The sequence below is a fragment of the Vollenhovia emeryi genome, unplaced genomic scaffold, assembly GCF_000949405.1.
Source record: "Vollenhovia emeryi isolate VEMERY1.0 unplaced genomic scaffold, V.emery_V1.0 DF939212.1, whole genome shotgun sequence".
NCBI classification, from domain to species: domain Eukaryota; kingdom Metazoa; phylum Arthropoda; class Insecta; order Hymenoptera; family Formicidae; genus Vollenhovia; species Vollenhovia emeryi.
In genome coordinates, this window is record NW_011967154.1 from 810,197 (window position 1) to 836,678 (window position 26,482).

General features: G+C 45.4%; 1 protein-coding gene across 2 annotated transcripts; it reads right to left on the reverse strand.

Annotated features, from left to right (window-relative positions):
• Nucleotides 1-49: 49 nt before the first annotated feature.
• Nucleotides 50-23,012, reverse strand: LOC105561096 (protein HOS4-like). 2 transcript variants are annotated; one of them, XM_012010765.1, is made up of 11 exons: nt 22,469-23,012; nt 19,067-19,178; nt 12,982-13,155; nt 10,688-11,072; nt 9,175-9,609; nt 7,901-8,088; nt 3,751-3,880; nt 2,033-2,173; nt 1,566-1,750; nt 1,271-1,482; nt 50-994 (listed from the first exon to the last, which is right to left on the reverse strand). In XM_012010765.1, the coding sequence occupies exons 2-11, from the start codon at nt 19,136-19,138 to the stop codon at nt 871-873; spliced, it is 2,046 nt and encodes a 681-aa protein (XP_011866155.1). In that variant the 5' UTR covers nt 19,139-19,178; nt 22,469-23,012; the 3' UTR covers nt 50-870. The 2 variants fall into 2 exon arrangements, with proteins under 2 accessions (XP_011866155.1, XP_011866156.1); XM_012010766.1 differs by having other exon boundaries at nt 12,982-13,143; nt 22,469-23,011.
• Between the last annotated feature and the right edge of the window lie 3,470 nt (nt 23,013-26,482).

Below are 26,482 nucleotides of genomic sequence, written 5' to 3' on the forward strand. Positions count from 1 at the left end.
GACGCCGATCTCCGTATCTTAATTATAACTTACAATCAAAAGACAGTGGTTAATTAATAAGACATTTATTTAAATAACCATCTGACAGTAACTGCATATAAAATCTTGTACGTAAAACGCGTGTATTATAAGTTAGAGACCTGCGGCTGTGAGGTTGATCGCAAGCCGTTCGATCATCTTTAACAGTTCAATCGGTAAAAACCCCCGAGGCTTCGCTTCGGCGCACGCTTCAAGTCAAACACATTTGCGTTTCCCGGAAGAAGAATCGAGATCCCATATATCGAGACGACGGAGAGGAATATCGCGATCGTCCAACGGTGATCTTTCGATCGTGATTTTGCGATCTCTTGTAAACCGCGCTCGCACGCCGCGCCTCGTCCCACCACGTGTCGTACGATCCATTACAAGTCTAAACTAAAAATAAAATTCGACCGTCCCGAATGTTTATGCGTCCGACCGCGGCGGCGGTGTACATCGAAAACAATCTCGAGTACACGGGCCGTAAACATGACAACACTCCAACAGCAGCCGTCGACTGGAAATGGTGATTTATCGGGAGCAATGGAGTTTCGACGGTCCTCCGTTTTATCCCCGTGAACGTCCCACGGGTGAAAAATGCATCGCTAATATTTCTCTCAGCGAGGTAAAAATGAACAACCTACGATCTACTTGAGGGACCGCGGCGTCGGACGATCGGCCGATTACAGGCAACAGCGGATAACACGTAAATGATCTCAAATAGATCACAAACACTGTCCGTCTCTCACTGCTTTACGTCAAGCAGACCTGAGTAATCATCTCCCCTCGAGTGTGTTCAGTGCGAAGTGGAGTTCTAAACGTGGCTCGTGACCGCGAAAGCTTTACGTTCGACTACTTGCTCTTCTTCTTCGAGCGTGGTGGCTTCGCGATCGAGTTCTCGATCTTATCCGTGAAATTCGTCCCGTACTTTTCGGAGGTCTTCTCCAGGAAGTCCTGTTGCGAAACCAGCGTCACCCTGAAAAATGGCGCAGACTGTTATTTTCTCTTCCATGTTAACGCTAGCTTTAAGTCAGAATTATTTATCATCTAACAAATGTAATTTGAAAAAGATATTTGACATTTGAGAAATTAACTATTTACTGTTATCTTTGCAAATCGCTTGTAATTTGCTAATAGACGTTTTGAATCTTGCAAGAAAGCATTGTAAAGCGTGCAATCGTAAGGAAAGTACGATTATAAAGTATCGATCGGCGAAGTTCGGAAAGTTTTCGTTCCTTGACGAACGTCGCACCTTAACTGGGGCACGCTCAACGGTCGCAGAAGGCTCTTTACAACAGGTGAGGGCTTCGGCAGAGCCGGACTGCTCGCGCAGAGAGCTGCGCTCGTGAGCTGCGACACCAGAGAGAAGGTCCGGTCGGGGCTGGAGGTGGTGCGGAAGACTTTTCTTATTTTCGACTTCAATCCCGAGGGTTGCGGCAGAGGCGTCGTAGGTATAGGCATCACCTAGCATAGTTTACGTAGGATTTACGTCTTCCAAACGAAGGAGATCCGAGTAGGACGTTAGCTCGATATCGCGCTCTACGTACCTTCCCCTGCAACACCTTCGCAGCCAGCTCAGGCTCGCTGCCCCAACGACAGGACGTCGTTCTCTCCAACAGACGATGCCTCGCGAACCTCTCGATCATCTCGGCGCACACGTACCTGCCGCAAAACCTCGCCCATTGTTCGGCTCTCAGTCCTCTACCGTGGTCGCGCAGCGTAGGGTTTGCACCTGGAAATTTGCGACAAATAATTCTCAAACGGCGCAGTTGAGCAATTTTAAGAGACACTCCGTGATCCTTCGTGATCATACTTAATAATATTCCAAATATTCAATCTATTTTCATTATTTGTTAATCGAACGTTATGGATTTATTTTATTTTCGAGAGACTATTATTTATTATTATATTATATTACAAATGTATATTAGAGACCATTAGTGTTTCAGATGATCGGACTATTACTTATAATAAATTATGGTTGATGAAAATTTATAGTCAACTATTGGCTCACCAGCGAACAGAAGAATCTTCGCGCACTTGGTTCTACCTTGAAGGGCGGCCTTCATGAGCGGCGTGAAGCCCAGGGTGTTTCTCGCGTCCACCTCGATGTCCGGACACCTCTGCAGAAGGATGTTGAGGCACTCGGTCTGTCCTGTCCGCAGATACGTAACAGAAAACATGTACTGACATCACAGGTGCCGATTTTCTTCGCGCGCTCGCGAGTTCTCTCCTCCTGTATTTCATAACCCGCGGTGCTTTGGCTCGGGACATTTATCGGCACGCGTCATCGTGAAGCTGCGCGTTTGTTGCACGAGGCGCTCCGATGTTCCCTCGCTATTTTCGGCGATTGTGTGACGCGACGGGATCCTCGTGCCGACGCGAAAACTGCCGGCAGATTTGGTATATATAGGCTTGAGGTCGCGTTTCCCGATAGCGCTTATCGCGATTTCCTCCGCACATTATCCCCGTTTGCATAAAAGTGTAACGAGACCGTGAAGTGTTCAGAAAGAGTATTTACGTTTGACAGACGAGAGATCGCCTGATTTAATGCCGAGTTTTGAAATCATTTCTCCCCTTTTTGAATCGTTGAATTCTTCAAATTTGTTATATATTATAACTTCTTATGTGTTTAAGTCGTTGTAGCGGATTTATATGCGAGAAATACTGATATATAATTTATCACCTTTGTCTAGGTGACGGCTCACATTTTGCCCCTACTAATCTTTTACTATTTTAACCCATTAACACCAATTTCAATTTTAATATTTACTTTCAAGCCTGATCTACAATGTGCTCCTTGCGCCTAGAAACATTCTACTTTATATAAGCAAACCGAAAACTCTTGAAAAATTTGCCGACAATGTACGATCCTACATTGTATAACTACAATTTATCGACTTGCACAAATCTTTCGAACGTATTTGTTGGCCGCAAAATAGACGCAAGGAGCATATTGCATAATAGATTAGGCTTTAATACGGCTCCATTTATTGTTTTCCCACTTTATTTCAGGCTGTAAACGTCATGTCTGAGTCACAAAGCTAAATGAGGATCCCGTGAACTTTATCCTCTGTTATTTTTTTAAGTTCATGGTTAATTTGCGACCGCGACGGATGGTATGTAGTTGTTTGCAGCCACGTGGCCATTTGCTATCTACTGAGAGGGGATGATCACGTGGGATGTAGAAAAGAAGCAGAGGTAAACACCGCGGTAAATTATGTTGTAAACCACTCCCGAATAAACGCATTTTCGAGATTCCTGCGAAAACACACCTTCGACGCCTACTCGTCGCTACGCTCGCGCGTCCGATTGATGCAACGCTTATTCTTGTCACTTTCTCTATGAATAAGAGCGCCGCGGCCATCCTACTCTCCGTATTTCGCCGGGATTCATTTTTGGAACGTCGGTTATAATTACCACAGGTGATATTTCGAGCTCCGCGAAAGGGGAAAGAGGCGAAAGGGAGGAAGCATTTCTTTGAGCCATTTAACTCGCGCACGGCCCATGTAGACGCCTTTGTCTCGGTAACGTCGCGTTTGCAGCGACATTATTATATTGGCATTATTAATAGCGCGGTTCCACCGGATATTCGGGGAATCGGATTCTGGAAAATTGCGAGATCAAACGGACTGTTTTCCCGCAACGCGTCATTGACATTTTCCCAGCGTCGCGCGGCCACACAGGAACCGCCGGCAACCTGATATTCATAACACGATCGATCACACTCACCGGCCTGCGCGGCAAAGTGCAGCGGCGTGTTACCCTCGTTGTCGGGCAGATTCGGGTCCACGCCGTCGAAAGAGAGCGCCAGCTCAAGCATCGCCGCCGCGCCGTTCCCAGCCATGTAACTTACGGCCGTCTGCAATGGCAAACAAATAATCCCCGGTTTAGTTTGCGCCGAAAGCACGCCCGATTACGTAAACTCGCGCGTTTCGCGCGGAACATTATTTACCCCACGGCCACCGGCCGTATCGCCCGGTGTCTGCCACGCGTTTGACCGTGACATGAAAAACCGCGCGATTACACGGCGCACATTTCGCGGGTTTTACTCCGCTAAATCCACACCGGCGGCGGCTAAGCGCGGAGCGGGGCGAATTTTAAATTAGGTTTCGCCGGTTTCCGCCGAGCTCGGGGCTGACTCGGCTGGAACTTTTTCTCAACGGAGAACGCGACCCATCGCGCTAAATCGCGCGGTGTTTCCCCCCCTGTACGAGTCGTTAATCGAATTCATCTTTGAATGCCGCGTCTCACCTATTGTTGCTACCGCTCGATTGACGTGTAAGTACAATGAAAAGGGAGGGCTGAATATCGCCTTTTAAATCGCAATTGTTGACTAGTGTGACATCTCGTAGGAAGACATTCTCATCCCGGCATTGTTTGCTGCCTCCGCCCGACATCGGGACGCACAATGGACTATCCGTTAAGAATCAATTTATTAAGTGGCTATTGACGTTTGAACGTTATTGCTTTACTTGCGTCAGCGTGCGCCGGTATACAAACAGACGTTAAAACACAGGCTATGCCAACAAACGCTCGCAAGAAGACGCGTTTGCCCTCGAAGGCGACGCGTGAATCGGCAAACGCAACGCGTCCTATTTCGTTTCAAACGAAACTCTGTTACAGGCTAATGAGTGCATTGAAGCCTGTACAATTTCCAACGCTTTAGTTATTTTTGCACGTAACGTGCTGACCTCGGGCGAATTCTTTAGCCTCGTTGAATCATCGCACGGCGCTCGCTTAAGGAAATCGCGCATTATCCGTCCGGTGCTGCATCAGGGTTGATGCGTAACCGATCGCTTCGGGTTTGCGATACGTGCGAATCGATCGCGAGCACGATTCCTTGATGCGCGTTGTAACACGCGATATCTTCCGCGCTTCACGTGCTCGGCCTTGGGAAGCGGCGACGTTACCGGGGTTATCCGTCACGATTACATGGGACGCCTACACCGAGCTCCCCTTCGTCCCGACCTTAGCGCAGCGTACGCCGCGGCTCCACGAAGGTCGACCGCATTTCTATCTACGGGAGAGGAGACCGAGTCCGACTTTAATTGCGACGCGACACCGCCGCATACGGAATGCGGTCGCGGGCTCCCCGTACGGGATCGAGATTTACGCGCTCTCGTATCGATCCCGAGACGCGCGGTGGCGTCGGTCAGTTTCGCCTCGGGAAAGACGCGCGTGTCTAATTGTAAGAGGCCCGGGTTTCACCGTACGTCGCTTATCCTTAATCTTGGTTTAATTCGTGTTTGTCACTTTCTAAAGGAACAGTTGGAAAGAGACAAAGAACGAATTAAGCTAAGCTGAAAGTTAAACAACGCTGGTGAAACCGGACCTCAGGCACCGAATTTCAACGAAGCGCGAGGCTCTTTGCAAACGGCAGTCTCGTCTTCAATGGAACCGTCCACGATCCTGTCGCAATCGTTCGACGGTAACGAACGTAAGCGGTCATTGTGTAAGATTAAACATCTCGTACGAGCGTGTCCTCCGAAACGACGCTAATTACAATGCCAGGTCCCATCGTTCGTCGTGCTTCTTCAGATTTTTTTAATATCTGGCACGACACTGTTAATTTTGAGAATCTGACATCGGATTAGTAATGAGCGACCCCGACAACCCCCTTGCACAAAGTTTTCAAGAAATAATCTTAAAAAACTTGGTCAGTAATGAATTTTTCCGAAAAAATTACTGTCTTTTCATATTTGTTTATTTATAAAACATTTACAATAAATATTAAAGACTATGCTAAGATATTCAAAAAATGCAAGAGAACCTGACCTAAATGCGTTAATTAGAAGTTAAATGGCCGAAAAGTAAAGAAGTTGAGGTGGTAACGTGGGTTATTGCGCTAAGATGCCTCAAAAATGCAAAAAAAACCCGACCTAAATGCGTCACCTAAAAATTAAATGGCCAAACAGTAAAGGAGGTGGTAACGTGGGCTACCACCATGCTTCAAAGGGTTAATTGGAAAAGAAGCTTCTCTTCGTATGAAGAAAATTTATCACTGCGCTCTAAGGCACAGTGTCTTCGAATCAACTAAACACCTTTAATCCCCGCGTACCATAAAGCTGGAGGTTTCACTGAAAAAAGAAAAAAAACTGAATTCCAGATCTACCAGGGAAATATATTGCAGCGTTTTTGCCGAGCGATATCATATACACGTATTTCCCCTCGGAATGCAACCAATCTTAGCCTCCTCTCGGGGCGCGATTTTACACCCCGCTTGCTGCAGAAGCGGGCAGAGCTGGGTGCCGACGGGTAATTCGGTACTTTTCCACGAGGCTACATGCACGAGGGGATCGCACGTGGGCGCTAATGAAAGCGCCGCGCCGTGAGCATGGAATTTTTGCCGACATCCGCGACGGACTGGCGGTCGGATCCGTTTCGTCGATCGATCCTGCCGCTTAATCTGCGCGCCGGCCGGAAAACAGCCTGGTCTAATTACACGGAGTTTCGTCAGCAATTAGAAAAGTTCTTCACTATGCTACAATAGTTGTGCCGATTATCTGATCGAGATGCGCCGCAGTGCGAAGCAGCACGAAACACGCTGAAAATTTTCGCTGGCCTATCAGGGAGATCTTCCTTAGGAAACGCTTAAAGAAACGACGAAGAAGTCATGTCGAGACCTTCTTTACTCATGCTCTATCTACCGTTCATGAATACGATATTGAACGAACGTGGTGTCAAATCGTGTTAGCAGAGGAAAGTCCCCTATTATGAGACAGGATCATAAAGGAATAAGACTAATCATAAAACGAGCTGGTTAAAACATAATAAATATTATAGTTTCAAACGGCCGACTAAAGAAGCCTTACATAAATTCCGCAATATACAAAAGTTAAATAGAAACGAAATCTTATACTTAAATTAATAAATCATTTAGAAACAAAGTTATGATACATAAGATTAAATCATCAGTTGATTCCACCGTGAATTTATTACCCTTGGAGCGAAATTCGTTCAATGGAAAATTCATTGTTGGATTGAGCATTCGTTGCGAAAAAAAAGATTTGTGATCGAATTTGGTTGAAAACCTGCTATCTCATATTAGAAACCTATAATAGAGGACTTTCCTTTATCGTTTTCCGCGTAAGAATAATTGTAACAATTGTAATAGGTGTAAGGACACCCGTTTTTTACGTTAATAGTAGTTGTCTTCAAAATTTACGGAAGTAACGAAAGGAACAATATGCGTGAGATCAGCACTAAAGCGTTTGTTTCGAAACTTCACACCTCTGTTAACTCCCGACCGTCTGCAATCAATCGTCGAGCGGACCGCAGGGGCCTGTCGTGGTTGCGTACATTTTTGCATAACCCCCGCGAGAAACGAGACTCGCGCGCTTCGAATCGCCGGGATCGCAGCCGGACGATTTAAAAATAGACCCATTCGAAGGCGAAATTTGTTTCCTGCCGTCGCGCGCGACTCGTTCGGCCTTAATTGCACTTTCATCGATCGCGAATCGCGCGCTGTTAATTACGGATCGCCGCCGGCTTTCCAATCCGTCGGATTCGTTTAGCGTAAGCCATTTCGCTCAAATGATCTCCCGTTCCGAAAGTGCAGCTCCGAAAGAATCTCAAATAGGATCGACAGACAGAGGCCGATCCGACGACCAGATAACTCGTGATTTGTTGGGTCAATTATTAAGCATTTCATAGTTTTGCATATTTTGCGTTTCCCCATATTCTTTCCGCGGTTTTTTTCCCCCGCGTTTCTTCCCCGTCGTCACATTTTTTCACAGACACGCAAGCGCGTCGCGCCGCGCCGCACACTACTGCGTTAACAGGGTAAACGACAGGTAAAATATTGCAGAGCAACTTTTAAATTACGAAGCGCGACGGCAATTAGAAATTAATTCAATTAATTAGAGAATTTTGCACTCACCCTCCCGCTGCTGTCGACCACGTTGACGTCCATGCCTTTCAGACCTACTTTTCGAGCCTGCGCGACGATTTCCTTTAGACCAGTGTCGTCCGCCTCCCTGGCGGCCCTCAGAAGGGCCGTAGGGCCCCCGGAGGGTATTTCCCACGAAGGCGGCACTTTTGGTCTGATCGTCTCTTTGCGTAGGTGGTCTGTAAGATTTACACGTTCACCTTATTACTTTCAAGTTGTTTTTAATTACCAATTAAATTTTGTTAGAAAATATAAAATTAAACAAGTGGACTGGACTCTCGAAATTAAAAGGTTTTAAGCTGTGAGAGTCAAACGCGGTTGTGCGTGCGTCAATCTAACATAATTGTTCAAGTACAATTCTTCGTTACAAGTTCCGGACGTTTAAGAACTCATTGTTGAAAATGGTTAAAACTTTCAACCGAAACGTCCGGAACTTGTGATCAAGAATTGTATTTGAAAACAATTTTGTTAGATTGTCGCGCACTAATAACCGCGTTTGACTCTCACAGCCTAAATCCTTTTTATTTTTACATTTTATTAGACTACCCGCGCAATTGTAACTGTCTAATATGTCATTGAATAATACAATTTTATGGGGACAGACTCTCTATGCTTCGGCAAATTACGCGGTCATAAATCACGAGTTTGTGATATTTTTAAATAAAGTCCTTCGCCACATTAAATTATACTCCGAAATTTATTTAACGCAACAGGAGATCATGATTTGCTTACTGACAAATTTATGTCCGCAGTTTGTTAAAGCCCAATTTGTTAACGCGACGTCATTGCGCAAATTTTTGCCGAAAATTTTCACATCGCTCAGAGACGTGTCTTCACGTTTTAATGCGAACCGAACGTTTATCTAGATTTAGACGTGGCTCTTATCAGTTGGTACTTTTTATCAGTGATGTCACACATCGGAATCAATTTGTCGGCACTAATTAGTGACGTCGGTACATGTCAACGTGAAAAGTTTGTGCAAACACAAACTCGTTGGCAAACAAGCGTCTCTTGCATAAAAGCGATGATCCATTTATCGCGTTGGTACATAAGGCACTATTGCATTTCAAGCCACCAATTTCTTTTTTACTTAAAATAATATAAAATAGCCAAGAAGGGCAGAGTAATCCGAATTAATCTGATAAAATGAACGTATTAAAACAAATACAGCTGTTCGATTTGGTAAAGACATAACAGGTTGAAGATGCTATCTGTAGTACTGTGTAAATTTTGCAAAATCCTCATCGAGCGAGCGCAGAATTCACCTTGAAGCACGCCTTTGCGATAGATCTTGGCTTCGTGGACGGCAGGCTTCCGGTATGGCGCGCGTTTCTCCTCGAAGCTGGTGTCGGAGCTGAAAGACACCGACTTCTTCACTCCGACGCCCTTCTTCTTCAAGCCCGTCGATAACGTCTGGGCACTGGGCGACGGCCGCAGAGCACACAGCCCCACGTCGTCGCTGTCGTCCGTCAGGATCGAGAAATATCCCTTCAGACCGGTGTACCTCGAGGATGAGCCGCGAAGCTCGTAGCCGTCCGACGGCCTGAGGAACTTGGCCAACTCAGCGCCACCCGGCGAATTCCTCTCGGCGAGTTTGCTGGAGGGATGATGATGCGCTAAACTCGCCAGGAAGGCGGAAGACCTCTTCAGGATGCCCTCCTCCGGTACCCGTTGCAGCGTTCTTTCCCTCACTGGAAGACCTGCGGAGTCACGACTCTATATTTAGCCGTGTTACTTCCCAAGACGCATCCTCGCAGCATCCTCAGCGGTCCGCGGTCGCGGGCCTAAATAGATGCATTTAGCGGCATGCGAATGTTCGCATCGTCGTTGATTGTCGTAAAATGGCTTGCGCAAGTAAACAGATCGTGGGGTGGATCGCGTGTGCTTATAGAACCTCGCGCGCCGTCAGAATCGATGTGAGCCGAAAGCGAACATTTATTTTATTTCGCTCTAGCCTCAACTGACAAGCTGGCGACGCGTGCATGACGCGTGTGTTTTAGGAAATTAGATCGTATAAATAGAAAGGTGTCCCCTTTCGCTTTGAAACAAATTATTGGATTTCGGCGAGCGATCACATACATTTCGACAATTAACTTGATTTGTTTCACATCGGGCGGAACGCTTTTATTAATTTTTCATCGGTGCGGTGTGTTTCCGTTTAATCTCGTATCGGAGAACGGGTTCGCCGTATACGAGGCCGTTATGAAAAGCGATCGTTTACCTCGCGGTTTCACTTGCAATTCTAATCGGAAGCTGGGAGACGCACGATTTTCGCTAGACATTGTTCCGTCAGTGGCAACTTGCGAGCCGAATGGGGGCGAATGTAAAAATTATCACGGCATGCACGTCAGCATTTCCACAGCCAAGTGGTCATTAAAGAGAGATAGATGGTACGGGAAATCAACTTCTCCGTCGAAAATAATTTTACCCGCAGTTTTCGGGGCGCACATTTGGAATATCCCGCGGAAAGAAATGTAACTAAATTTCAGTTGCAAAATATGGACAGACTAATATTTAGCTGCGATAGCTAATGTTTCGCCACTGCGCCTATTGTATTAGGCGCGACAGCAAATGCAAGATGTGCATTTGTTCAAATTCATCATGTTCGTTAGTTAATTGAAGCTTTTCTTGTAAAAGAGTAACAGTTATATTTCGATTTAAAAAAGAGGAGTATAAAGAGGTAAAGAGATAAAAGTGGACGAATAAAAGGCTCAAAGCAGATCAATAAACAATAGGCGCGTTATTCCCGTCGATAAGTTTAGAAATTACGCAACGCACCTTCCTTCAAATCCTTCGGCACGGAAGCAGACTTGATTATACCTCGTTGGATGCCCCTTGAGATACCTGGTCTCGCCGAGTCCTTGGACACGTCCTTCGGTCTCCTCGATTCCTCTGGGGCGAGGATGCCGCTCCGTGCGGTTTCCTCCTTGGAGTGGATTCTCCCGTTTACGATCGACGACGCTCGCCTCTTGGTAATGACGTTGGCCGTCGTCGTCGACGTCGTTTCACTCACGGCGCGGTTATTTCGAGCAAGTTCGCCCCTAGAGGCAACGATGCTGTAGTTGTTAACCACGCAATAGGTAGTGCCCGACGTGCATTTCACGCGTCTGCGTGGGCCGCTTTCTTGCCACCTGGCCTGCTCCTCGAAGATCCGTCGGACTTTCTGCCGGACGCACGAAACGACGGAAATTAATCTCGAGGGGGGAAACTGAAATTCATATATTGCCCGGCGCGCTCCAGCTCGCAATTCTCGATCGGAGCTCGACTCCGTGAGCTACCGGTAATTCACTCGATAAACTTCATTTTTGTTTATCATCGCCCGTGGCCCCGCGTTTCTCGTCGGGAGTAAAATGTATTTCTAAAGCTTTCAAGATCTTCATTTCGCGCGGTCTTAACTTAACTTTAATAACAGGAGTAAACTTTGATGGGAAAAGAGTTATTTTGGCTTTCAACTATCGACGCTCAATTTGCAAAGCCTGGATACCCATGTATCTGACTTTCATCTCTCAATTATCAATGAAAGTTGAACGCAATTTGGTTCGCTTTCCTCCATACCGGCCGCAATGATCGGTTACTCACGAATCGCACGTGTCACAAGTGTGACCCGTGTCAACGGGGACTCGTTCATATCAGCAATGTTATTTACTCACTTCACGGATCGTTCACCGAATATCGATCGCGAATACCGAAGGAGCGACTAACGTGTTGCACGCACTCCGAAATGGGACTTTCTGCACGCGCGGGATCTCTGCGATCTCACGTCCCTGCGATCCACGCGCCGGCTGATCACTGGACCCGCTCCAGTCGCGTGATCCACCTCGGAAAGCGACTCGTGCCTTCCTGACGCGGGTTCGCAAGACGCACCACGCGGGAAAGTTCTAGCCGGCTCTCTTTAAACGCGCTATTTATATGTCAGTTAAGCTCTCGCGTCGGTCGGGTGCCTCGTGTGCGCACGTACACACATATGCGTTATTAAGGCACAAGCACGAGCCACACTCGCGTTTTCCTTATACGTTCACGAGCGTCTTCGTGCAGAGCATTCGTTGCGCACTTACGCGTTTTCGGCACTGCCCCCGGGAGCCTCGTGTGAGCCGCGAAAAACAATTAACAAGAAAATTTCAGTCCAAAAGTCATGGAGCATTTCCGGTTAAATTTTAGAATTCTCCGTAATTACGTCCAGAAAAGGGAGTTTGAAATCAAGGAAATTTGAATTTTGACCTCGATAGACTTTTGATTTTAAAGAAATGATTTCTTCACCTTAATCAAAATTTCATTTCACTGGGACTGGAAATTCTAAGAGAATTCATACCTATTTCTTCAAAGCTAGCAAGTGTTTTACTAGAAGTGAGTAAAAATTTAGTAGACTCGAAGAAACATGATTTCAACGTGTCTCATTTGTTTAACCTGAATAAATCTTTTTGCTGGGTGCACGAGTACCTCAAAAATTAAATCCTAAGCAAACGCGCGATTTTCAAGAATTCCGATACAAACGATGCACACTGTCTTCGCGAAGGAAGAGTCTTAAAGACAGCGTGGAACGTGGCAATAACTGGCGGTTGTGCGAACATTTACGTAAATTGCCGAAATTGGTTTCATTAAATGACCCCAAAGTGCGATATCAAATTCGCAGCAGGAGGAGACTTTCTTCAACAATGCCTCCGAGTGGCGCCGTCACTCCTTACATCGTCGCACGTTAGTTACAGGTATATCGCGAGCACCAAACGTCGGCCACGAAACTGAAGCAACTTACTTCGGGTAGCGATCTAGATCGCCTCGCTCGAAGACGCTGTAACAAACGTCCCAGCTGGTTACACGCGCGTGTACCGCACGAACCGCCTATCAACTTTTTTTTTTTCGCTCACAATGTCGCGTCCAACTTGGCTGAATGCGCGGGAGCGAGTCCGATATCGCGCGGCGACACTTTGCGGAGGAGTCGCGCGTCCCGCGAGATAGACTACCGCTCTCGCTCTCCCGAGGCCGCGAGACGTCGCGCGACCGACCCGTCGACGTGATACGCGTCGACGTAATGAAAACGAGGATGCACGATGAAAGAGAGTGAGAGAGGAGCTTACTTGCTGAGTGGTGGTCGGTTGTACAGTGGAGACAACGACGTTGTTGTCGCTCCTATTGGTAACGCCGCCGGTGACCATGGACGTGGTGGTGGTTTCATTGCTCGCCGTATGCTTCACCCTACGACCACCTACCATCGTTGAAGGTCGGGTCTCCGTGATGGGCTGGAAGAGATGCTATTCGCGAGTCCGCCTTACGGCACAGGGGGTAATAATTGGATCTCGAAGCAGCGAGATTCGGCGTGAAACCAGGAAAAAGAACTCCGGTAATTGCCAGGGATTTTTTATCTCTCATTATTCCAAGGTTGTGAAGGCTCCCAAAAGAAAAATATGTAGGAAGGAGAAGTGCCAGTGTGAGCCACAAAATGAACGGAACTCGGTTCTCACGGTACAGGAAAAAGAATTTCTCTTTCTCTTTCTCTTCCTCAGTAAGACTCGCGAATAAAATTTTATTGCTGAGGAAGACCCGAAGAAGGGTCGAAACGTTTTATATTAAAGAGAAATTCTTTTTCCTGTACTGTGAGAACCGAGTTCCGTTCATTTTGTGGCTCACATTGGCACTTCTCCTTCCTACATATTTTATCTTTCAATTACTTTTTCCCTTTCCATTGCCAAATTCGTAAACAAGCGATAACGCGGCGTAATCAGGAGATCGCAAAATGCAACGGGAGAGAGGGCGAGCGTTCTATCGGTAGGATAGCCGTTCGTTAGGTTCTTTTCTCGGACGAGATTTATGCCCGACCGAGAAACCTAACGGCGCTGCGGAGGCTGTAATATAAATTAAAACGCACTCACTGGGAGACACTTTTATCACCGGGGAACTCGAATCAGTTCTCCTGTCACGCAAACGTTGTGATTTCCGCCGAAGCGCGCGTTGGAATCGCTTCTTCAACCTACATTTCTTTTTATTGTTCCACGACTCATCGACACACACGCGGAAAATTACGAGGAACACGTGACAAAGTTCGATCGTGGGATTCTATTGATTAATATATTCCCTTTCAGATTGAAGTCAGTTTCGTCGTGACAACAATGCCGTTCGTTATTTTAGCTTGCGTTTCAGCACACCCTCCGTAATATATTTTTATGCGGTCTACCGCATTGTTTTATTCATTATTAATATTATGCTGTTGCACCCAGGGTTAGGTGGTGTCTAGTTAAAAAGATGAAAGCTAAGTTAAACGGTTAAAAAGTTAAAGAATTTTAACCTAACTTAGTTACATTGTAGACTGTTGACTTTTAACTGAATTTAGTTACATTTTATCGGTAACTTTTAACTTTTAACTTACCTCTCTCTTAGGACCGGTTTATTCATTTTCTGGTTAATTGTTAACCAGAGGTTAGTCGACTCTCTGTTTCTTTTTAGATAATGATATAAAGAAAGATAGAGAGTCGATTAACAATTAACCAGGAAATGAAACACCGGGCCTTAAAGTTAGCCATGCCATAAACAAAGGCGTCGCGAGACGCCGTGCGTCTGCCTACATTGGCAGTCTCTGGGTTTCAAAATTCACTGCCAGCTCTAAAATCTACTGTGTATACGTGTACTATGGATTTTCAGCGCTGCTAATGAATTTCACGTAATTCTTTGCATATAAAATGGGCCATATTCCGTGTAGTGTAAGTGATTATCCAAACGCGCTAGTCGCGAAATTCAATGGAATTTAAGTGACCGTAAGTCTCTGGGATTTTATGTAAAAATAAAACATGTAACTTTTTACTGTCTTTTTACTATTAACCTAATAAATTGTATCTTAACCAAATTAAATTTTCAAGGCTGTTAACTTTTAACTTAACTTACAATTGGTTAAAAAAAGATAACTCACCCAACCCTGGTTGTATCACATAAGCATTTAAATTGGCATTAAATTGCATTTAAATCGGTACGCCGTGAGCTCTTTGAGAGATTGTATCGGAATAGGCGCGCATACCTTCGAAAAGGGGAAATTTCCCTTTTCACTCGTACCTTTTCGGGGTTTCTAATCAGGCAGATGCTACAGTTGTTCCGGCGTGGGCGCGTTTCGCGGATCAAATTGTTCCCATCTCTTTTTTTCCTTCATACTCGCTGGCGCGCCGTTAGCTTCACGGTTGGCGGAAATTACTCTCGAAATCCGAGGCGAAAAGCGAGCGAGGCGATTCCGACGGTAAATCTAACTTCACGGTACCCGTATATAAAATCGCGCTTTCATCTCCCGAACGCGCGCACGCGGTTATTTCGGCGCCGTAACAGCGCACGGTATTATCCTGTCATCGTGTAGCTTCTGGCGGTCCGCCAATATTTTGAACTTTCCAATGTACACCGGTTTATCGATCTCCTTCGGCATTTTCGGTGATACTTGCTTTGAACGAGGAAAGCACGTGATAAAGAACAAGTTTTGGCAGCCACCATGTTGAGGCGCTTTTCACTTTTCTTTCGCCTCGACGAACTCGAACAGCTGATGGCTACCGACGGGGTTTTAAATCAAGCTTTTTAAATAGTTTTAAAAGAATCGCAACTACAGGAGGTTTCAAGTTCGAACGTGAACACAATCGCGACGAAGAGCACGCGAGTATTTTTCCTGAAGGTCATTCAATTCCAAATTGCCAGACACGGGTCAGTAACTGGCGACAATTACGTGTAGCTTATTGGGACGGGGATTCGTGTGTGAGAAAGAGAGAGAGAGAGAGAGAGCAACGACAGTCAACGCGGCCAATGTATAAGAGACCTCGAGATTTCGCCTCGTTACGTGGAGTTGGACGAAACTGGCACGAGCCGACTATGGTAAATGGGCGCCGGAGTTATCGCCCCAGTTATCGAGTTTTCGTCGCTCGATTCCGCCGTGTTTGCTCTCTCTCTCTCTCCCCCCCTGTATAGACCGTTTCATATCCAAACAATTGCGTCGCTCCGTGAAAGCTTCCGTCGGCGTCGACGCGAGCGGGCGGGCACGCCGTATGGAACAACATCGGATGCTGTAAAATACGGCGCTCTATCCCGCGCGCGGGCGCCGGTCCACCGCCGGGATGATCAATGGCCGGAAGAACGATCGCCGTTTGTCACAGGGAAAGAGAGAGAGAAAGGGAGTAGAGAGAAAAGACGAAGCTCTCGTCGCGCGCAACAAATTTTACGCGGGGGCGCATTTCCGCGAGGCTGACACCTTCGTTTACGCGGACGGTCCTCGCGGTCTCTCGGCAACCGCGCCGTCGCATGATAAGAGCAGCTGATTAATCAAAACGGCGGGACACTATCGCGACGAAAGATTAGTTGCGATAGGTGTCGTATCTTGCGTGCCTGCAGCTCAAATTTCAATAATATGACGTCAGTCGAACAGATCCACGTCCTGCCGATGCTGAAGCACGTGTCTCCAGCGAGTATAAACACGTGTCCGCGTGAAATATTAATTAATCCCGCACTAACCGGATAAATGTCGCGCGTTAAAAAAATTATTCTCTCGCGCGTGCCGCACAATTGCCTCTCCGTTTTCTTCCAATCGGCTGGAGTCGTTTTGAAAATAATAGTTTCATTAGTATCGTAGAGAATTTGATTAAACAATGTAGAAAAATTGCATGACGAACCAATGGCTGGCAAATTCTAATTAAAGAAGTTGATTGCGAGGTCCAGGTTCAAACCCTGGCTGAGGTAATATTGTAGGAATCGATAAATTTCTTAGTTTAAAACATGTACATATATTCAACCGACGTGCTTATGTCCCGTCCTGTGTGTTCTCGAGTCGAATCATTTGCCTACGCTTTATTATTCTCCTTTGTTAGCCCGAACGTGTTGTCTTGTCCGTTATCGAGGCAATGCCTTTATTATTACCAGCGAAAGCAAAGCGGGCAACGATTGCCACGACCTTCTCGAACGGTCGACACGTATGAGAGCCGAATATAATATCGACGACAAAAGGCCAGAGAGAAGACCGAGTCGATCGAAAGGGAAAAGACGTGTTTCCCGTGTGTAAAAGTCGGACCGAAGATCTCTGTACGAATCGCGCGAAATAGAACTGTACACGCGCAATTATAGTTGCCTTATAAACATATAATTAAACGTATTGATAGAGAGCAGTCAATTCTATTATTAATTATTATCACGTATAATTTCGGAAACCCGCAGTTTCGGAAAGTCCTACAATATTTTTCGCAATAAATTTCTTTAATTAGAATTTGCCAGCCATTGGTTCGTCGTGCAATTTTTCTACATGGTTTCATTAGTATGCGCATGTTTTTCGTGCTTGAGCAACGGTGCAATCCTCTGCGCATTAAAAATGACCAAAAGTGCCGAGAATCGCGCTGCACTTGCGAATTAACGAGGCTCGCGTAAGGAACATCTGGGATGCGCCCGGCTTTCGATCTACGGCTCGAGATCGATATCACGGCCGATAGCGCCGATTTTTAAACGCCGGGCGTCGTTTCGGCCCCCATCCAGGGAGCGTCAGTGATCAGCGCCAGGCGGGAGGCTCTGATTGACTTTCAGCCGTGCGTGCCTTCTGACATTGATTGACCGTACCGCATGAGAACCCGCCGTTCTGGCAGCCACCACGTTACGGCATACGTAACGTCTACTCGAAAGCTCGAACGCCCGCTCTTATCTACCATTAGCCGGGGCCGTTTCCATTGACGTTTGATGAAAAATGCGAAATAGCTTACGCGGTTTTATTTTTCATTAATACGGCGCTACTAACGAGCCTTTACGTGCACGAGTCCCGTACAACTTCCGACTTTACAGCGAGAGATTTGTAAGAAAATTATATTCAAATGACGTGCGGAAGATGTTGGGTCAGAGAAAGCGTCTAGACGTCTCGGCCCGAGCCTTTTTCGATAACCCCAGAAATGTGATTCCAACCGCAAGAGAAGTGAGCGAGAAGACAGTCGTGTTTCGGGTGGCAGACGGAGAAACAATTACCGCATCGTGTAAAACGTCACTCGGATTAAAAGTGACATTTGCGAGGGGGCTATATTGGATGGGGATCGAGGAATGGATGAGGAACGTGCGCCAAATGATATATAGAGCGGGGGCTCCGATAAGAGCGTCGGGAGGGTGAGGCGCGCAGAACCGAGCACGCGAGCTTCTAATCGCTTCGTCTCGAAGAGACGCCGATGCTTTTCGTGCCAAGGTCGGCACCCTCGACGAATTCGGCGTCGGAACGAACTCGAGCGCAGCGAGCGATATAAGTTCCTCTTCCCGCGAAAAAAAAAAAGAAATATTTCTCGGTGAAAATCGGCCCTTAGCGTCATAGAGAAACGAGACGCTCCTTTTTTTACACCTTCGCGCACGCAACTTCGGAGAATTACATCCCTCCGGGGTACTTGAAAATATAATTTGCTAATTACTGGGTAAACGAGTACGTTGCACTCGCGAGTCTCGCGACATTCCCGGAAAGATCTCTATATTACGGGAAAAGGACTTTCGTCATGTGAATTTTATTTGTGCCGTCTGCTTATCTTTAAAATATTACATTTGACATGATTTCTAGTTACTCTTGTAATTTTAGAAAGAATGTAAAATCAATTCCTCAAGTTAATAACATAAGTCACGTCGTGTTTTATTTTTACGACGTAAAAGTATTTTTAATAAAATAAAATTATCATTGCAGTATACGAGAGAAGGAGAGAGAGGAGGGGGAAGGAGAGAGAAAATCTTTTCTATGTATCTATTGTACCTCCAGACTTATCTTAGAGAGTCGACACATATTTGATAGTGAAAAGATAAGCAAGGTAAAGTGATTAAAAAATTACCTAACAGCTCCGTATGTAAATGTAGGCATTTAAGAGCAAGTATAGGAGCATGTAAATTCAGATTTGGCGGCCAAATTCCGCCACGCCATAGCGAGCATGAAGGAAAGTCTCGATAATTTGCCGGGACGTGATACGACTTATTAAGATTTCGTACCTATTCACTGAAGTTACCAAGAGTTAATGAGTCTCGCGCGATATCACACTGAAATAATGATGACGTTCGCCCCGCAGTCACGTACGGTGTCGTTGACACTTTCGCGACGCGATCGCAATCTCGAGAAGCCAGTTCCGCGATTTGACACGGACTTGACGAAGTTCAAAAGCCTTTCTTAATGAATACACGCCTGTCTTACGGAAGAGAGGCAATATTACTAACCGATTTAAATCTGATCTTAGACGGTGCGATAGCCAAGAAGCTGGAGTCCGCAAGCGTTCTGCTCAAGACCATGACCGTGGTCGCTCACGTCGCGATCTGCTCTCCCGGAACACTGAAAGAAATCGGTTGCAATCGGTCAAAAATTTTCAGAGTAAGATGACCAAACGCGGATGAAAAGTTTGACGAAAATAATTATTTTGAAGTGATTCACTTAAATTTTGCTCGCTTATATATTTACAACTTTATGCTACTATGTATTGTCGATATCGTAAAAGGCATCGACGAAAGAAAATGAAGCGCATAAATGACAGTAAATGTGGCGGCTCCGTCGAAACGTTTTTTGAAGGTCAAGCAATTAGCAATTTTATTTACTGCTTTCGATTTATTGCAAACATTTTTATGAAATTTTGTAGAAAGGGGTATAAACTTTAAAATTTTTGAATCTTCTTATTTTGTTTCATGCAGAAAAAACGCGGATAGTTTCGAAAATTACTGGTTCTTTGGTCCTCGGGTTCTAATATAGATCAAATTCAGAGGAACGATTCAATTTGTCGCCGGCTTTTCGGAATAAACTGATGAAATTATCTTTTTGGAATTAGAGGACACGATCGACATTTTGACGTAGAACAAATTTCACTGAAAGCAACTGTTATCAATGGAGAAGAGGGTTTTCAAACCCGATCTGAATTTGATCACTTCACCCTAAATCCGCTCCCCATCTCTCATAAACGTCTTCTTTGTCTTTGACAGTTATTTACATTTTATTATAGTTTCCCGAGACTTTCTAGAGATTTATTACAGCTTCCTGAAAATCTCTTTCGTTTCAGGTTTAATTTACTTCATGTGTGATTTTAATAAAATTACAAAAAATTCTAGCGTGATCAACAAGACGCACGAAACTTGTTGGGCAGACAACGAATGAATTGAAAGGAATTCTTTTACTTAAATATACTCGACACACTCGTCGATACGTGGACACTGATAATCGCGATCGAAATTCGATGCAAAACTCTACCGCGAGAAAAGTTTAACACGACCTTTCCGCTCATTGTCAGACTAAGCCCGCGATTGCGCCTCTGGGTCACGGTCTGAAACGTGATTCTTTTGAGTATCTGTACTCGAGCCAGATACCTACTACGCCATGCGTGTTCTAAATCCGTATCACATAATTAGGCGCCTTAGAGCGACGAGAGCCGGTGGAGTCTTGTATTCTTCGCTCACTCGGCTGCTCCGTGCGGAAAGTTATAAAACGTTATCTCGAGCTTATCACCTCCAGCCGCGCGTTTATGCAAAGCGTTTTATCGTTTACAAATTATGCTATCAAATTCCAAATAACAAGCGATACGTGTAAAATGCATTAATCGTCTCGCGTAATCGTGTCGCTCCGGATATCTTGAGGATAAACAAGGTGCCCCTGGCTTTTCGGCGCGATCGGAACCGTCGGGACGAACAGATGCACGGCGATCGTAAATCCGTTACCTTTGCGCAACCGGTGTCTTCTATTCTTGAATTACGATCGAAATGCGATCCTCGCGAGGGTTCTCTTTGGAAGCGGCGCGGCGGCGAGCGAACTTGCCGGGTCGAATCGCACCATTTGCGCGAGCGGTATCGAGCCTGACTTTCACACCACCGGCCGACTTCTCAGGGATCGTTCGCTCGTCAAGGGGTTGATTGGCTACTGGGCCAAAGTTTAAATTGCACCCTCGCATCGAAAGTCTCTCACGAGGGCTGGAGCGAGGCCTCGTCATCACGCAGGCGCGAATTTCAGCCAGGTGTTACGGTGCCCCGGCTGATGGAAAATTAGAATGCGCGCCTCCGCGGCGAATTTGGAGGAGGCGCGTCGCATTCCCAGATACATGTAAAGGCCCGCGGCGGGGTTCTTAATTGCATCGCGATTTATTGCGCGTTAGCGTATCCGTACGTACCGCCGGGACGCGAATTTCGAGATTGATTAGAGCGGGCGAACGTCATTTGGCGGCAAGACAAAAGCACTAGTTCTAACGGCGGGCGCGAATTCAGATCGGCAGAATCTTGACGAGCATAATTTTAGCCCCGAAAATAAATTTCGCATCGATTTGTTTCTTTTTCCACGAATAAACTGGAGGATTATTTTCGTATGTCGAAGTCGAAATCCGAAATCGTCGCCTTATCCCGAGTGACGTCGTCAGCTTTATTTTCTCTCTCGGTGGAAATTTTATTTCTTGCCCCTCTACGCGGTTTTTTTTCTATTCTTCTATTTTAAGTTGTTTAATCTACAATTTCACAGCGAGAATTCTGCGAAGTCAATTTCTGGTAACGCGACACGTCGACTGAAATTTCAGCGGCGAAAGAAATCGGCGACACGCCGTGGAAATTACGGCGTCCGATCGGAATTGTGCGGGGCGAGACAGAATTAAGCCCCTCGGTTCTTTTTTTTTCGTTTCTCGCTGTATTTTTACGCCGTGGCACGCGGTCGCCGCATTGCACGTGCTCGCGACTTCGATGATTCAAGATCAATTACAGAATCCGCTATAACTAAAAATATAACATCCGTGACCGCTGTAACGGCTCCCCCCCTTGTCCTCGTTTTCTGGAGGTTCTTTCAAGATGATATGCTGGGTCGAGACTGTTAAAAGAACTTTTGGCGTCGAGCGGGAACACTTGTCTACAATAAAGATGCGTAACTTTCCTGAAACACGTTCTATTTTTCCCGAAACGCAGCGGTCGCGGCTTTCCTTCTTGATTCGTGATCGCACGCCAGCGAGATGTTATCGCGCTTGACTCCGAGTGCGACAGCTGAGCAAATCCAGCGCAAATCAATCTAGTGATATTAGCCGGGGCGACACTTCCGCTGTTTCGAAAAAGCTCTTTATAAGCCGAAAGCGCTTCTGATATCCTTATCAATGTTATCTTTTCTACGCCGAGAGGTGTATGATTAAAAGCAGAGAGATCGGGACTTTGTGATTGCACCGAGCTCCACGATGCTCCCGAGGAAAATGATAAGTCAAGACGATGTCAATTTGTTGTCACATTGGCCAAATTGATGTCATATTTTGGTCAATGTGACGTCATCTTGACTTCTCAATTTTCCTTGGGCTCTTTTCTAGCACACAAAATCGTTTAAAAAAAAGGTTTCGCTTCCGTCCCTACATGCCTACGTTTACATTAATTTCGAGTACTGGGTCGTACACTTCTAATATAAATAAAAAAGTATATATATATTTATATTAGAGGTGTACGACCCAGTGCTCGATTTCGAGATTAATGTAAGTGCGTAAACGTGCAGAGACGGAAGCGAAAACTTTTCACGTTCTTGCTAATTAAGCTTGTTTTTTTTGTAAATCCGGGATTCTCCCTTGGATGCAAGACGACTGGCAAGAGGTCCCGTTCGCCGATGTTTGCCAATTCCAAAATTGAACTTACCCGGATTGTCGATTTCTGGCTAAAAGCCGTCGGTAATGGCCGTCAGTGTCATCGTTAACCAGAACGGTCGTGTGTCGGGTGAGAAGCATTTACATAACGTTGCTCGACGTCCGCGCGATTGATGATCCGCCTATTAACGTCGAGACGATGCCCCAGATCACGCTCGATCCGCCGTTAGCGATTGCATTGTGGAAATATAACGCGCACATACAACGCACGTGGTTCGCGTGGACGGCGGTCACTTTCGAATTATTGTCGCGCATCGTACCTGCCCGCACTAAAGCGATCTGGAGACAGCGCTGCGGCTTCATGCGGGGACGAGGTGTCGGAGCCGGCGAGGTGCGCGAATGCTATTTCTGCCGGTCGTTTCTTGGATCGGGCGCGATTGATAAAGGCGACCGGTGAAAAGTGGGCGCGTGCCGATGATCGGACAATGGCGCGCGTCGAACTGAGAAAAACACCGGCGACAGGGAGATTTAAATGTCACCGCGGCTCGCGCGACGTAAATTCGTCCCGTAACGAGTCCGCGCGGGGCTTTAAATTTCGATTTGCCCGACCGCGAGTGGCCCGCAAGCCGCGGCGATGACAATGGCCCGTCGCGAGGATAATTTTACGCCTCGCCGAGAGATAATAGCAAATGTCACTGAACACGTCGCCAGCGGTTTTAGAACCTTTAGAAGTAAGTTTCGGATATTCTATTCGTGGAAACGAAACTTGGAAGGACTTCTAGAGAGGAAAAGGGAGAGAGTTGCTTATATGTTTTAACGTAACACGGATACCATCATAAATTTCAATTTGATATTTTTAATTACATCTCTGAGAAATTTAATTAAAAGGAAAATTTCATTAAAGTCGAAAAATAGACGCGAAGACAACATCTTTGTACTGTTATTGCGACAAATCTTACCGCATGCCTACTGGTCGAATTGGTGAGGCGCCCGCCTGGAGTGTAGGGAGGTCCAGGTTCAAACCCTGGTAATATTTTTCGCAATAAATTTTCTATATTATTAAAAATGCCAGATATGGTCAAGAAAACACTGACGTTGCTAATTACTGCTGGCGACATTGTAGAATATTCTTGTTAGAAAACTGGATTAATTAAAATAGTTTGAACTTAAATTTGATACTTTTATCAACTCTGATGAATTTTAAGGCCCGGTTTCACCAACGTCGCTTAACTTTAAGCTCGACTTAGTTCGTTCTTTGTCTCTTTCCACTGTTACTCTAGAAAGAGACAGACATGACTTAATCCAGGAAAGTTAAGCGACGTTTGGTACAATCGGGCCTAAATTCTAGATTTTTATTGGACTTATATTTGTATTTTCGGATACACGTTGAGATGACTCGTTCTAAAATAAAATTTCTGGGAACCTAAGATTATATTCAGAAAATATACGGGAGGCACGCTCCTTTTTCTTTAATTTAGAACTTGAAGTGAATACAATGTTCGAAGAATGAAATTTTTGGCGTCTCTCTTTGGAGCTTCGATTCTAGGCAGCGCAGTCTCGTCGCGGCTATTTTTGCGAATCCCGTGTATGTTAATCAGGCGGATACACGAAAGCCGCAGGCAAGGTGATAGACAACAGTAACGAATCGCAAAACGAAGCATGCGATCTGAGATTGCATTACGTGTGAAGTAACACGGCGATTTATGCATGCGAAAAGTTTGGCCGAGAAATTCTGAAATCCCGGGCTGCGCGTGTACGAGCGCGAAGCTCCCTCACGCACGCGACGCCCGCCAGGGTCAATTGCCACAACAGTATCAACCACAAGTTCCACCTCCTCGTTTGTAGAACCTTATGTATATTATCTTGCAACTGTCCACAGGATATAGATATATCTGATACACATGAAACTCCGCCAAGGCCCTGTCAACGTTGAAAACTTTTTTACAAACGAGATTGAAGTTTAATAATAATCAATATTTTACTGTGAAAATGTTAGTCTACGGTGAACGAGACTGGAACAGAGCTGTATTCAAATCCCGGAAGGCATTAAGGAAAAGGATAAAAGGCAGGATATGAAAGGACACATGTTTAACTTCTTATATTTATTTGTTACTACACCCTGCTTAACTTTAGGCGCTAGGTACACTGAAAACGTCGTTCTTTGTTCATTATACGCCGTGTTTTCTACACGCATTTTTACATTCACCACGTCCATTTGAACAAACCGCCGTCCTCCTCTTCGCACGTGCACGCGTATTTCGAGAGAACGCGCCAAACGACGTATCGCAATCGAGTCTCAAATGAACAGACGAGGCAAAAATGAAAATATAGGTTCTCCGGATTTACGCACTGAAAGAAACATATTTAAAAATACATGTATTTACACGTCGTGCATTATGCGTTTGTCTCATTGCATTTGTCGTTGTAAGAGAATTTTATTTATATGGTATGCGCCGCGTGAAACTTGCGCGAAACGTTGGTTTCTATTGCGGAAGTTGAAGTGAACGGACGAATTAAGCCAACGATACACGATACTATTTTTTTCCCCCTGGATTGCTTACGAGAACCAATGAAGACGCAGAGTTTTAGATCGGGTGACTCAAGGCTAAATCTTGATTGGCTCTCGTAAGCAATTCAATAAGGAAAATAGTATCGTGTGCCGTTATAGCTTTAGTCTGTTGATATCAGTTATTTCTCTAAGGCCCGTTTTCATCAATTGTTTCACGTTAATCATAGTTTAATTCATTCTTTGTTTACTCGTTAGAATTTTACGTTATCTTGCGATCTGATTGTTTCACGTGTCAACCGCGCGGATAGATATACACGTAACATGTTTACTTCACTGTGTATAAGATGTGTTTATAAAAACAGCATAACTCGCATACCTCGGTAGAACGTCTTTGTAACCGAACGAATCGGTAATAAACAAGAGGGACCGGGCTGGCGGCCACGAATCGTAACACTGCGACAGTATCTATTCATCCATCGTGCTGTTCACTTGTGCTTGGTCTCGTCAATCAGTTTTCGAATATTCGACGGCAGCCATGTCATCACCTGGACATTTTCCTTCACGACGTCCGTCAATGTAAGCCGAAATCTCCGGACCACTCGACACCCTTTAGCTTTTATATCTTCCGTATTATACAGCGCGGTTCTCGCAGGAAAAACGGATCTGTACTCCGAACTGGTCACCGACTCTTGCCGTAGATTTATCGCGGATACCGCGTGCGATTTTTCTTACGACACTTCGCTTGCTGCCTTGATCGCGTTTACGTATACCCTCGTACATTCTTTTTGCATTTTTGCATTCGCCGCGAACAATGTACGGAGCAAACCGCAGTTATTGTTTTCCTCGCACGTACATGTGCATTTCGAGAGAATGCGCGAAACGACATATCCTCAGAAAAGTCCTCTATTATGAGATAGCAGATTTTCAATTTCCAAATTCAATCACAAATCTCTTTTTGCTACAATTAATTTATGGTGCAACCAACAGACGATGCCAATTAATTTAGCAGAAACTCCGCTATCTCATATTAGGAGCCTATATTATCATAGGAGATTTTTCTCTATGTATATTAAAGATTCTAGCTACGCTTATACTTGGTGTGAGACACTACCGTGTCTTGTGATATGTGTGTATGTTCATGGCTGAAAGTTTAAGGATCCGTATTTAAAGACCAAAAAAAACGATGTTCAGATAAAAGTGCATGTCTGGGCATTGGCACTTTAACCTTACAAACGTTTTAGCATCTTATACATTTGCGTGCGGAATGTAGGTATACTCCGGATATACGAAATAGTGGGAACGTATTTAAAGAAACACATACTCACACGCTAGATGCGTATGCAATGATGCTTTTGTGCTATTGCTGTTTGTCTTTGTAAGAGATTTTTCTTTATATGCGCCGCGTGAAACATGCATATACAGGGTGCTACGCAAGACTTTGACGTCCGGTCATGGGAAGGTAGAGGGGACTAAGACAAACAGAAAAGTATTGTACTATTTTGCGCTTGGACGAATAGTTATCGAGATACGAAATTTTAAAAATCGCCGTATTAGCCC

Coding starts and splice junctions, on each gene's coding strand:
- LOC105561096 (XM_012010765.1), bottom strand. CDS start 19,138: ATGGTCTTGAGCAGAACGCTTGCGGACTCCAGCTTCTTGGCTATCGCA. Junction 2,174..3,750: donor GCACTTTGCCGCGCAGGCCG/GTGAGTGTGATC, acceptor ATCTGCGGACAG/GACAGACCGAGTGCCTCAAC. Junction 995..1,270: donor TTGAGCGTGCCCCAGTTAAG/GTGCGACGTTCG, acceptor GCCATTTTTCAG/GGTGACGCTGGTTTCGCAAC.